Source organism: Calonectris borealis, chromosome 10 (genome assembly GCF_964195595.1).
Source record: "Calonectris borealis chromosome 10, bCalBor7.hap1.2, whole genome shotgun sequence".
In the NCBI taxonomy this organism is placed as follows: Eukaryota; Metazoa; Chordata; class Aves; order Procellariiformes; family Procellariidae; genus Calonectris; species Calonectris borealis.
In genome coordinates, this window is record NC_134321.1 from 23,893,884 (window position 1) to 23,907,263 (window position 13,380).

General features: G+C 49.6%; 1 protein-coding gene across 2 annotated transcripts in view; it reads right to left on the reverse strand.

The window, feature by feature from the left end:
* LOC142086401 (uncharacterized) overlaps positions 1–13,380 on the reverse strand; it is a 41,366-nt gene that overhangs the window by 6,992 nt on the left and 20,994 nt on the right. Inside the window, exons 6-11 of one of the 2 annotated variants that reach the window (XM_075159439.1) lie at positions 12,134–12,295; positions 10,125–10,843; positions 4,403–4,561; positions 2,571–2,732; positions 1,119–1,280; positions 562–805 (exon numbers count right to left, since the gene is read on the reverse strand). In XM_075159439.1, coding sequence (XP_075015540.1) covers positions 653–805; positions 1,119–1,280; positions 2,571–2,732; positions 4,403–4,561; positions 10,125–10,256 — 768 coding nt within the window. In that variant the 5' untranslated portion in view covers positions 10,257–10,843; positions 12,134–12,295 and the 3' untranslated portion in view covers positions 562–652. Of the gene's footprint in view, positions 1–561; positions 806–1,118; positions 1,281–2,570; positions 2,733–4,402; positions 4,562–9,080; positions 9,306–10,124; positions 10,844–12,133; positions 12,296–13,380 lie in introns of those variants that run through there. The other variant, XM_075159440.1, reaches the window with a different exon arrangement.

Below are 13,380 nucleotides of genomic sequence, written 5' to 3' on the forward strand. Positions count from 1 at the left end.
CTACCGGCCAGAGCGGGCAACCGGCGTGGCGCGGCGGTTCTGTGGAAAGGACTGCAGCGGGATCCTCTGGCCGTGGACCTCCTCACACGGGATACCCAGGAAAAGAGGGAAGCCACCAGGAGCATCTCCAGGGACACAAGCCTGACAAGCAAATGTACTGGAGGCCAAACAAAGGTCCTCGCTAATTAATGGGCCCTTGATGGGCCCTAACTGATGGGCCATCACCAACTGAGGTGCTGCAAAGTATCTCCCCATCTGGGTGCTGAGCCTCCTCTCAAGAGGCTCCCTGAGCGAGGCTTTTACTGCCTTGGGAGTAGCAAAGTGGTGGCCACCCCACTGCTTGAACAGCCTGTTGAAAGGCTGCCTGAAGCACTCCTAAGAGTCCAGCTGTGTTCCGTTCACTACAAATACGACGTGGCGTGTTACTCCTTGTGAGAGCTGTTGTCCTCCAGCGAAGAGACGGGGCATACCTGCCCCTTCAAATTAAAACAAAAGCCTCCTAACTACGAGATGTGGCATCTGCCCAGCTTCCACAGGGAACATAGGATCACTCCTCCTTACCTTCCTGCACAGGGGGCAGTGGAAAAACCCGTTGATGTGGTGACAGTTTTGCTGTAGCAGGATCTCCTCCAGGCACTGCTTACAGAAGTTGTCAGCAAATCCGTAAATTTTCACTAATGCTAGCGTTCGCATTATTGCTGCAGTGCGGGGGGGGCTGCATTTTCAAAATTATCTTGCTTGATGTCATTTGACTTCTCAAATTGTTGCAGTACTTCTTTGCAGAAGTGCTGATCAGGACTGTCATCTGAAAAAGCAAAGGCAGGACATTCTGATTGACATGTCTCGGTATGTCAATGGTACTTGAAAGCATCTCCTCGCATGCAGTAGGGAGATAATCCTTGATACTAATTCTCTGATGAGCTCTTCAGAATACTGTTGATGGAAATTTTATGCTTTGGTGGGTCCTGATACGAGGCTTTTCCTTCTAGCACTTTTTCTATCTTTTCCTTGAATTTTTTGTCCTCCTGTAGAAATTGTACAGAATTTTCGTGCTGTTCCAGGAGGGTTTCCATTTGCTGATAAAGCTGTCCCGAAGCTTCGGCCTCGTTTGCAATTACCTGCAGTTTCTCCAGTTTTGTCGAGTAGTCATGGTGTAGCTTGGCTTGCAGTTCAGCCATTCGGTAGCATATGTCCTTCAGCAAACCCGTTCCAACTGCGTCAATCATTACCTTGGTGTCTGTAGCACCAGCTGTTAGCTCATTGATCAGCTTTTCAGTTTCCTGTGTGAAATAAATTAATGAAAAGTTATGTACTGCATCATAACCACGTCTCCAGTAGTGTTCAGAATAGGTAAATGCACTTTTAACTTTCAAAAAGTATGATATGTAGATATACATTATAGGCTCTTACTCTTTACAATTTTGGCAGCCGTTAGTGCTTGAAGCCAATTGAAAATAGAAATAATCGTAAATGCATTTTGAAACGTTTTGCTATTTTGTCTCTGGGTTAGCAAGCTACCTGAACTGCAGGGTGCTTTGCAAAATGGATCTCTTAAAACGTCTTTTCTGGGGAATGTGGTTTGTTTTCTTTAGGAAGCTTTGGCAACCGTGCACTGTGCTCAAGCCTTTGTGGAGGTAGCACCAAGGCGGGCAGAGGAGGGGACTAGCAGTCAGCTCACTGAGAGAAACTGTATAAATTGTGTGGGTTTGCACGGTTTTTTCAGGCGAGATATAGCCTATCTGCTCTTCCTGTACTGAGAATGAAAAGGCTACTGGTAGTTCCGTAACCCTTTCACTGGGGGAGCTGGGAGTAAAGCTCGGCTGCAGCTTTGCCAAGGTTAGTGCGTCAGCGGAGTCACATGAGAGACAGCAGCACTTCTGGGAAAATGGGATCCTCGCGGATCAGCGAGGCGGGAGCGCAGTAGAGTGTTAACTGCACTGACCAGGACATGAGCGTCTCCGGGTGATCTCTGCATGTCTACTTTGAGACTTAGGAACTATTCGAACACAAGAAACCTCTGGATGGAGATAAAAGAGTAGTGAGGTGCCAGCTTTTTCCACCAGCTCTTAAGTGCCCCCTTGCAAGCCCACTTACCTAGTAAAGACATTGGTCGTAAGGTATTCTACAGGCATACTTGTGCTCTGTACACGTGTTACGACAAGTATTTGGGATGGCAGATTGCACGTGCTGCACGTTCTTTGCAGAGAACAGCAGTTAAAATCTGCAAGCCCACATCCAGTAACATATCTTAGTATGTTTCTTCATCTACTTAATGAACATTAACAAATTTTGAAGATGTGAGAAAAGTTTTGGTATTCAAAACTCACGTTATACCTCGGTGAACAAAAGACGAAGAGCCAGTTTGGCCAGGGCTACAATACAATCTAAGTAAGGATTAAAATACGTTCTTATTCTCTTCCTGCTAAGCCATTTTATCTTCCTAAGCCCCTCTTGAAAATCTACAAATTGACTGCCTACTATTGGAATCAAAATGCAGCTCGCTAATCTTCTATCAAACATCCAGGGTTCATGTGATTTTGTTAGTATCATCTCAAATGAGTCACTTGTACCTTCCTAGCTTCTTCAGATTTCTTATGAACTAAGTGTAATTTTTTTATAAATGCTTTTTTCCTTGCATTGTAAGCTTCTGGTATTTTTGCAACATTGTGGTCCTCCTGTTTTCCAAAGAGTTTACAGATTGCACATATTGGCTCATCGTCAGTCAGACACACCTGAGGGAGAAAAAATACACAAGGAGAGTTAGTATCTATGTATAAGCAAAATAATCCAAGTAATTTGTTGGTCTGTCTGTTGTTAGACACCGTTAGAAGTGCCAAAACTGAGTATTGCTGGGGAAGCTGCAGTGTGTGTCTTCCAAACCAAAATTGCTCTTATGCTGTGTTTGTTCTGTTGGCATTTGCAGTACATGACACAAATTTTGCCAAACCACGTGCCTTTTAGCTGCTGAGAAAAAAAGAAGTGGACTCCCTTTCCTGTATGTCATGTGAATTTTGACATCAGATGGTATAGGGAAGTTTGACATTCAATAAACCATGTTATTGGACCTTACAGCACACACAGGATTATGTATTTTGCATCTTGGTGATACGTAGTGCTAGATACCCCACTGGTGATGGGGGAGAGTGGAAACTGATGCACAACTGCAGGTGAAGATACGGTCCTTACCCAGAACACTTATGAATGATGGAGGTAAGTGATATCTGCAGGAAGGATAAATACATCTTTTTTCCGATATTTGTAATTTTGTTTCCATGTTAGAACAGTCACACACGCATACACAAACCGAGATGATTTACAGAATGGAGAGAACTCTGATTTACAGCTTAGTTCAGGAGATGCTTTTCGTGCCTGAATGATGAAGGCACGCATCTGCGTGGGACGCAATGAGCAATGGCTTCACTAGTGGAACAGGAGGAGATACTGAAATGGCATTGTAAGACTGAAGAGCAGACCAGAAGGCAGACGTAGTTTTGCCTACAAAAAATTCGGAGGGTGTGAATGAGGGGCTTGAGTGAGGTGCAGTGAAATGGGGAGCCAGTGGGACAATTCAAAGAGGAGATGCAGTTTTCAAAGACAAATGGGCAATATGCATCCACAATGTGTCTAAAAAGTGATGACTAGTCACCATCTGTGGCACTGGGTCTTCCCGTCCATAGAACGAACGAAGGGGTTTTTTGTGCCTTTGAGCTATTTATGATTATTTACGGTGTCACTTTCTCTAGTAAGTGCTGGTGTAGGAATGGCAATAGAATGATTGAACTCCTTGAGGAATGGGAGCTTGGACCTCTCAGAGGATTGGTTTCAGTGGGACTACTCATGTGCTTACCTCTAGCCGTGCTTCTGTGCCTTTTGCAGCTAGCTTCATCAGTGGATTCTTGGGAAATGGGGTATTCAGTATGAATAAGGGAGGGACACTGGTCCTTTTTAGTCGTTTTAGCACAGTACTTAGAAAAGGCAAAGAAGATACTTATCTTACACCACTTGGTCAGGTTCAGTAAGGATAGTTTTAGTTCTGCCGTTAGTCTAAAAGGCTGAGCATGACTTTTAAAAAGGTTACAGTTCTTTTGAAGTTTATGAAGCTGCTTGCTAGTGGCTGCAGAAAATCCCCTATTAGTGGGATGGACAAAAATATTCTGGGTAAGAAATCCTTACCAATATTCAGTATTATCTCATTTTTATTTTAATTTTGGAATAAATTTCTGTATCTTAATATTATATAATTTGTTATTATAAGAACTTTGCTATATGTAAGGACTTTGTGAAGTACTGATCATCCACTAGGATTTCCAAAAAACATTTTGGACTTAGCAGGGACTTAGCACTTACAGGATAGAAAGTGTGCAGATTACTAAAATGAAAAGGGATAGATAAAAATTCATACCAAATTCATGTTTTCTTCTTGTTCTTCACAGATTTGGGTCAACTGTCTTTTCTCCTGAGTACACATTTTTTCAAGCTCATATTTAAATTTCTCCAGTATACTTTCAACTAAACTATTTCGTAGCAGGCCGACAATTCCTCTGCCCCTCGAATAAATGACCTACAAAGGAAAAAAATAGTAAAATAGTTTGAGTGGTACAGGAACGCTTTGTTTCTCTGATAATGTGGTGTAATGTAGAAAAAATATGTCATTTTTATTTAGTTGATATTTACATTGATAAGATTTGAACCGTGGTGAAATAGTGCAGAAGTACCTAGGCAGCCAGTTCACTCAAACGTGTATTTTGTAACTTGAAGGCTCGTGAGCATCACTCGCCCATACTTTGCCTCTGAGTGTAGGAAGTTTATTCTAAACAAACGGGAATTGCATTGTTTAGTCTGAAATCAGAATTTAGCAAATCAAGTAGAGAGATCTTATAGTTTCTGTAACAGGTAAAAAGTGTATTTTTTTTTAAATATTCAGAGGCATGTCATGAAGGCATTACGAGAATCCAGTCCTGAACCTTTTACTCCCTGAAGTCAGTAAATTTACTTGCATGCTAGACAGGGAATATAGATGTCTTCAGTTTTCACTGAATTAAGGTTTTGCCTCCATAAAGACTATGAGAAGGTTTTAAAATGCTACGTATTAGCATTTGGTGGCAGAATCTATCCCTAAGAAAAGCCTTCACAGTGGACTTGACATTTCCAAAAGTCTGTAAAATATGGATATTAAAATAAGTATGTTCCAAATATCAAGAAAATCTGCTGATTCACTTACGTAATAAACCTGCAACCTGTCCAAATGGGAAACAATGGTAAGCAAATATCTTGTTTAGTCAGAGTCCTAGAAAATACCTAATTTAAAGAAGAGAGCGTTTAGCACTTGCACATTTTTCCTCCTCCAGGAATCCAAGGATTGTGAGGCCAGGTTGCAGTGCAGCAGCAGTGTGTTCAGGGACCAGAAATGCAGATGCCACACTACTAAAAACATGGGAGTGATTGCAAATAACCTCTTCCGTTCACTACAAATACGACGTGGCGTGTTACTCCTTGTGAGAGCTGTTGTCCTCCAGCGAAGAGACGGGGCATACCTGCCGGGAGGACTCCTCCGGCTCCTCAGCCGGATGCTGCGTTACAGCCCGGCTGGCGTCGCAGGGGTGAGTAGTCTGTCTTTACTGACCTCACAGGCTGTGCACTGGTTTTCCGTATTTTATTCATGTGAAATTGAGCCAAACACTTTCTGTTAAGGTCCTTCAATAGCACAGTACCACGCTGAAGGAGGAAAAAAGTTCCCGGAGCCATCTGAAGTCCTAAGCAATATTCTGGCGGAACTGGAGAGAGCACACGGTGGGTATATTTCACTCTGCCTTAGCCGTGAGACTCGGCAACCGCAGGTTTTAGATCCACATCTGGACACGCTGTAGCCTGCGCAGCGGGAAGGGATCGATCAGAGCCTCGCAGCAGCGACGCTGGGGTTCGTGCCTTGCAGGCACTGGCGAGCCACAGAGACGGTGCAGGGCCTCTGCTGCCAGTTGTGGTTCACGCCGAGTGCCAGGGGCAGCTGCTGCCCAGTTTCACCAGTACGGCTCAGAGCTGGTTTGTGCAGACGTCGGTAGGCAGATTTGAGGGCCTGGCGTGTGCTGAACTTGTGTTCACCTCACGCGCAGCACTGCTTGCCCACTGGGCCAGTTCCAGGCGGGAGCGAGGTCCCAGGCAGCGCTGGCTGCCCTCTCCTAGTGCTGGCAGGCGGGCGGAGATGCTGATTCGGCAGGCTTTTTGGCTTGTGCTCGATTTCCCGTCTGCAGACCGAGAGCTGGGATGGGACGAATGTGACTGTTGCTGGTGCTTACAGGGAAGGGCACGAGGGCCTTGCGGAGGAGCCCTTCTCAGCAGGGCTGTTTCCCCGGCTGGCCTGGCTGCAGCTTCTTCCCCTCCTCTTTGAGGGGAGGCATTTAGCATCACCTTGCAGTTGGCCAAAAATGCACTGCGTGCATTGCAAACCAGAAGGTCGCGTGCAGTTTCCTGGTCTCCCAGCAGGTCAGGCGAGGCTGTTGTTTGGAGTGGTGACCAGGCGCAGCCCCAAAAGCCCAGGCGTTTTTTCTAAACCTTACCAAGTCTTTGGGAAGTATTGCCTCCTGAAGATGCCGTCTCCCTGATGGGGAACGGTTCGATCTGATCCAACTGTCCCGCTTGCTTTCTCAAGAGATGGACCGAGAGGCTGTGCAGGCAGAGGCGTTTCCGGAAGGAAGCAGTGGCTCACTGCCAGTCTCTGCCGAAGAAACGGAGGCGATGCAAGCCACCGGCACGGCAGGTAAGTGCTGTCCCGTGGTCAGGCGGTGTCACCCAGCAGGATCAGTGTGTGTCAGCAGGCTCTTCCCCCAGTGCCCGCTCTTGCATGTCATGTCAGCAGCCAAAGCTGAAAGTGTTTTGGGTTCGAGGCATCTGGACCACGTTCCGCAGATGAGGGGAAATGTGACTCTGGCACGAATGCACCTCCCGCTGTAGCTGCATCCCAGAGCTCGCCCTGAGTCCCTCGAGGCCCAAGGCACAAGAGCAGCACAGAGCGGGATCCCTCCCGTCAGCTGAGGTCCAGAGCCATGCCCTGACTCCCCGATCCAGCAGGGGCTTAGAGGGAACCTCCCCGTCCTCCTGCATCCTCTGTGCCTGAGCCGTGCTGAGGCTTCTCCTGTCCTCTCTCCTTTTGGCAGTGCTCTCAAAGTCCGGAGAAGACCACCACAGCCACATACACAAATTTTTTCGAGCGGATTCAGGTACTGAGCAGTCTTGCTGGGGTCCCTAAGTGGGAGACACGTCCCGAAGCCTGGGAGCACCTGCAAGCGGTGCCCGTGCTGCAGAAAAGGCAGAAGGGGAGAGCAAGGCTCAGGTGTCTCCTGAGAGGGCCCCACTCCGTCCCCTCGGGGTGTGGGAGCTGGCCGGGGGGGAGGAAGAGTTGGGGGTGGCACTCCCTGCCACTGGGGTGGTTTTTGTCCGTGTCCCTCGAGGGAGCGACGGGTCCAGCAGCTGCGCTCCCCACCGTGCTCCCCTTCTGGCTGCCTGACCTTTGTTCGGTGGGACAAGCTGTCCCAAAGGGTGGGAGCGTGCCTGCAGGCACCAGCGCTGGGGGGAAACAGAGAACTTCCTGGCCATGTCAGACGTGCTGCAAGCTTACCAGAGGTGCACAGGACGGACTAACGTCCCGAATTGCTCCTCCAGATGCAACTGCTCCTCCGATCGGCGAGACAACCACAAGGGACTACCATCCCCAGAGGCCCGCAAGTTGTTTCTGTCCCCAAGATGTGCGAAGGCGCTGTATGATAGGCACAGCAGCAACTGTGATTTCCCTGCCACTTATGATACTGTTGTGCTGTGTCGTCATCCAACGGCGGAGGAAGAGAAAACAGTGAGTCTTTGATTTCTCCCCACTGCTTCCTTCGATGGCTGCTCGTAGCCACGAAGCATTTCTAGTCAGGCTGCCATGGAGTGGCGAGTTAGTGGCTGGCCAGAAAACTCTGCTGTCAGATGCTTTGATTGGCCTCTTAATTCCTGGGCCTGCTTCTCGGGAGCCCGCTCTGACTGGAGCCAGCGTTAGCTCAAACTGGCCCTGCCTGGACAAGTGACGGGCACAGGCAAAGCCAGGTCAGGACGAGGAAGAGCGGGGAATGAGGTTGCCCGGAAAGCCAGACGCGCACTAGCGCCCGCTCCTGAGCAGTGAGCCTGCCCGCAGGAGTCCCCCTGCTCGGCGCTGCCAGGGGGTGCAGGGTGCCCCTGGCCACGGTGTGCCAGCAGCTCAGCCCGTGGTGGTGAGCCTTGCCAGCGCCGGGCCGTGCTGGGAGGAGAGTCCCTGTCCCCCACCTGCAGCCGAGGGCCTCAGCAGCCTCCTCTCTCCACAGGCGCCTCTCTGCAGCCGAGGGAGCCCAGCGGGAAACCGGCGGCTACCCCTCGCGCCCGGACAGCCGGACCAGCCGCCCCGGCACCCCTGAGAGCGGGACCCAACACCAGGAGCTGCCGTTCCCGTCTGGAAAACCGCCGCGCCCGCCCTCCCCACGGCCTCCGCGCCCCCCGAGCCCGTCCCCGGCCGCTCTGAAACGCTGGAACCAGTCGAGTCGCCCCCAGACACAGCCAAATCAGCCGCCGCCACCCCCCAGCCTGCCCCCACCTGCCCTGCAGCGCTGGCACCAGCCCAGTCCCCTCCAGGTGCAGCCCCAACCAAAACGGCCCCCGCCCCCCCCCAGCCTGCCCCCACCTGCCCTGCAGCGCTGGCACCAGCCCAGTCCCCCCCAGGCGCGGCCCCAACCGAAACGGCCCCCGCGCCCCCCGAGCCCCCTGGCCAGGCCCTCCGGCAAGGGCTGATAGGCGGCCCCGCCGGGGCAGGGGTTGGGGGTGCGCCAACAGAACCCCCACCGGGGGGTCAGCCGTTTCTCCAAATAAAGAGGGACAGAGCTGCGGCACAAGCGTCCGGGTGGTACCTACAGCACACCCCGAGGGGCACCAGCCCTGGCTGAGCTCCGCGCCCGGGCGCAGCCGGGGGTGCCCACGGTGTCGGCCCGCAGGAGCCGGGCACGGGGCTCCTCCGACCGCGGCGGGGCCCCGCGGGGCTGGGGGCGCCCACGGCCATGGCCAGCAACAGGCAGCGACACCATCCTGACGGACACACGGTGCGGGCGGCAGTGACAGGAGCCCGACCCGGCCCCGGCTCCTCCGAGAAGGCTGCCCGAGATGATTTTTCTCTCTTGGAGGAAGCTGTCTCCTCCGGGACCCACTCGAGACTCCTCCCGGCACCTCCCGGAGCCTTTTGACCTTCTCTTATAGGGACCAGAGATCCCGGGTAGGAGCCTGCCCGGCCCGCAGCGTAGAGCGCGGCTGGTCCCGGCGCAGGGCGGGGTCTCCTGAGGCGGGAAACGCCGGGGCAGCGGAGGGACCGGCTGGGCGCCGACAGCTCTCGCGAGAGACGCCGGGGAGGCCTGGGCGTTGCCAGGGCAACGGCGCGAGGTTTAACCGCGGTGTAACGGGACCGAGAGGCCGGTCGCTGAGAGGGAGCCGCTCCGGGGCCGGCCCGGCCCGCGGCCTGAGCGGCGGGTCTCGGCGGGCCACCCCCGCACCGATAAAAAGCCTGGGCAGCGCTACCGGCCAGAGCGGGCAACCGGCGTGGCGCGGCGGTTCTGTGGAAAGGACTGCAGCGGGATCCTCTGGCCGTGGACCTCCTCACATGGGATACCCAGGAAAAGAGGGAAGCCACCAGGAGCATCTCCAGGGACACAAGCCTGACAAGCAAATGTACTGGAGGCCAAACAAAGGTCCTCGCTAATTAATGGGCCCTTGATGGGCCCTAACTGATGGGCCATCACCAACTGAGGTGCTGCAAAGTATCTCCCCATCTGGGTGCTGAGCCTCCTCTCAAGAGGCTCCCTGAGCGAGGCTTTTACTGCCTTGGGAGTAGCAAAGTGGTGGCCACCCCACTGCTTGAACAGCCTGTTGAAAGGCTGCCTGAAGCACTCCTAAGAGTCCAGCTGTGTTCCGTTCACTACAAATACGACGTGGCGTGTTACTCCTTGTGAGAGCTGTTGTCCTCCAGCGAAGAGACGGGGCATACCTGCCCCTTCAAATTAAAACAAAAGCCTCCTAACTACGAGATGTGGCATCTGCCCAGCTTCCACAGGGAACATAGGATCACTCCTCCTTACCTTCCTGCACAGGGGGCAGTGGAAAAACCCGTTGATGTGGTGACAGTTTTGCTGTAGCAGGATCTCCTCCAGGCACTGCTTACAGAAGTTGTCAGCAAATCCGTAAATTTTCACTAATGCTAGCGTTCGCATTATTGCTGCAGTGCGGGGGGGGCTGCATTTTCAAAATTATCTTGCTTGATGTCATTTGACTTCTCAAATTGTTGCAGTACTTCTTTGCAGAAGTGCTGATCAGGACTGTCATCTGAAAAAGCAAAGGCAGGACATTCTGATTGACATGTCTCGGTATGTCAATGGTACTTGAAAGCATCTCCTCGCATGCAGTAGGGAGATAATCCTTGATACTAATTCTCTGATGAGCTCTTCAGAATACTGTTGATGGAAATTTTATGCTTTGGTGGGTCCTGATACGAGGCTTTTCCTTCTAGCACTTTTTCTATCTTTTCCTTGAATTTTTTGTCCTCCTGTAGAAATTGTACAGAATTTTCGTGCTGTTCCAGGAGGGTTTCCATTTGCTGATAAAGCTGTCCCGAAGCTTCGGCCTCGTTTGCAATTACCTGCAGTTTCTCCAGTTTTGTCGAGTAGTCATGGTGTAGCTTGGCTTGCAGTTCAGCCATTCGGTAGCATATGTCCTTCAGCAAACCCGTTCCAACTGCGTCAATCATTACCTTGGTGTCTGTAGCACCAGCTGTTAGCTCATTGATCAGCTTTTCAGTTTCCTGTGTGAAATAAATTAATGAAAAGTTATGTACTGCATCATAACCACGTCTCCAGTAGTGTTCAGAATAGGTAAATGCACTTTTAACTTTCAAAAAGTATGATATGTAGATATACATTATAGGCTCTTACTCTTTACAATTTTGGCAGCCGTTAGTGCTTGAAGCCAATTGAAAATAGAAATAATCGTAAATGCATTTTGAAACGTTTTGCTATTTTGTCTCTGGGTTAGCAAGCTACCTGAACTGCAGGGTGCTTTGCAAAATGGATCTCTTAAAACGTCTTTTCTGGGGAATGTGGTTTGTTTTCTTTAGGAAGCTTTGGCAACCGTGCACTGTGCTCAAGCCTTTGTGGAGGTAGCACCAAGGCGGGCAGAGGAGGGGACTAGCAGTCAGCTCACTGAGAGAAACTGTATAAATTGTGTGGGTTTGCACGGTTTTTTCAGGCGAGATATAGCCTATCTGCTCTTCCTGTACTGAGAATGAAAAGGCTACTGGTAGTTCCGTAACCCTTTCACTGGGGGAGCTGGGAGTAAAGCTCGGCTGCAGCTTTGCCAAGGTTAGTGCGTCAGCGGAGTCACATGAGAGACAGCAGCACTTCTGGGAAAATGGGATCCTCGCGGATCAGCGAGGCGGGAGCGCAGTAGAGTGTTAACTGCACTGACCAGGACATGAGCGTCTCCGGGTGATCTCTGCATGTCTACTTTGAGACTTAGGAACTATTCGAACACAAGAAACCTCTGGATGGAGATAAAAGAGTAGTGAGGTGCCAGCTTTTTCCACCAGCTCTTAAGTGCCCCCTTGCAAGCCCACTTACCTAGTAAAGACATTGGTCGTAAGGTATTCTACAGGCATACTTGTGCTCTGTACACGTGTTACGACAAGTATTTGGGATGGCAGATTGCACGTGCTGCACGTTCTTTGCAGAGAACAGCAGTTAAAATCTGCAAGCCCACATCCAGTAACATATCTTAGTATGTTTCTTCATCTACTTAATGAACATTAACAAATTTTGAAGATGTGAGAAAAGTTTTGGTATTCAAAACTCACGTTATACCTCGGTGAACAAAAGACGAAGAGCCAGTTTGGCCAGGGCTACAATACAATCTAAGTAAGGATTAAAATACGTTCTTATTCTCTTCCTGCTAAGCCATTTTATCTTCCTAAGCCCCTCTTGAAAATCTACAAATTGACTGCCTACTATTGGAATCAAAATGCAGCTCGCTAATCTTCTATCAAACATCCAGGGTTCATGTGATTTTGTTAGTATCATCTCAAATGAGTCACTTGTACCTTCCTAGCTTCTTCAGATTTCTTATGAACTAAGTGTAATTTTTTTATAAATGCTTTTTTCCTTGCATTGTAAGCTTCTGGTATTTTTGCAACATTGTGGTCCTCCTGTTTTCCAAAGAGTTTACAGATTGCACATATTGGCTCATCGTCAGTCAGACACACCTGAGGGAGAAAAAATACACAAGGAGAGTTAGTATCTATGTATAAGCAAAATAATCCAAGTAATTTGTTGGTCTGTCTGTTGTTAGACACCGTTAGAAGTGCCAAAACTGAGTATTGCTGGGGAAGCTGCAGTGTGTGTCTTCCAAACCAAAATTGCTCTTATGCTGTGTTTGTTCTGTTGGCATTTGCAGTACATGACACAAATTTTGCCAAACCACGTGCCTTTTAGCTGCTGAGAAAAAAAGAAGTGGACTCCCTTTCCTGTATGTCATGTGAATTTTGACATCAGATGGTATAGGGAAGTTTGACATTCAATAAACCATGTTATTGGACCTTACAGCACACACAGGATTATGTATTTTGCATCTTGGTGATACGTAGTGCTAGATACCCCACTGGTGATGGGGGAGAGTGGAAACTGATGCACAACTGCAGGTGAAGATACGGTCCTTACCCAGAACACTTATGAATGATGGAGGTAAGTGATATCTGCAGGAAGGATAAATACATCTTTTTTCCGATATTTGTAATTTTGTTTCCATGTTAGAACAGTCACACACGCATACACAAACCGAGATGATTTACAGAATGGAGAGAACTCTGATTTACAGCTTAGTTCAGGAGATGCTTTTCGTGCCTGAATGATGAAGGCACGCATCTGCGTGGGACGCAATGAGCAATGGCTTCACTAGTGGAACAGGAGGAGATACTGAAATGGCATTGTAAGACTGAAGAGCAGACCAGAAGGCAGACGTAGTTTTGCCTACAAAAAATTCGGAGGGTGTGAATGAGGGGCTTGAGTGAGGTGCAGTGAAATGGGGAGCCAGTGGGACAATTCAAAGAGGAGATGCAGTTTTCAAAGACAAATGGGCAATATGCATCCACAATGTGTCTAAAAAGTGATGACTAGTCACCATCTGTGGCACTGGGTCTTCCCGTCCATAGAACGAACGAAGGGGTTTTTTGTGCCTTTGAGCTATTTATGATTATTTACGGTGTCACTTTCTCTAGTAAGTGCTGGTGTAGGAATGGCAATAGAATGATTGAACTCCTTGAGGAATGGGAGCTTGGACCTCTCAGAGGAT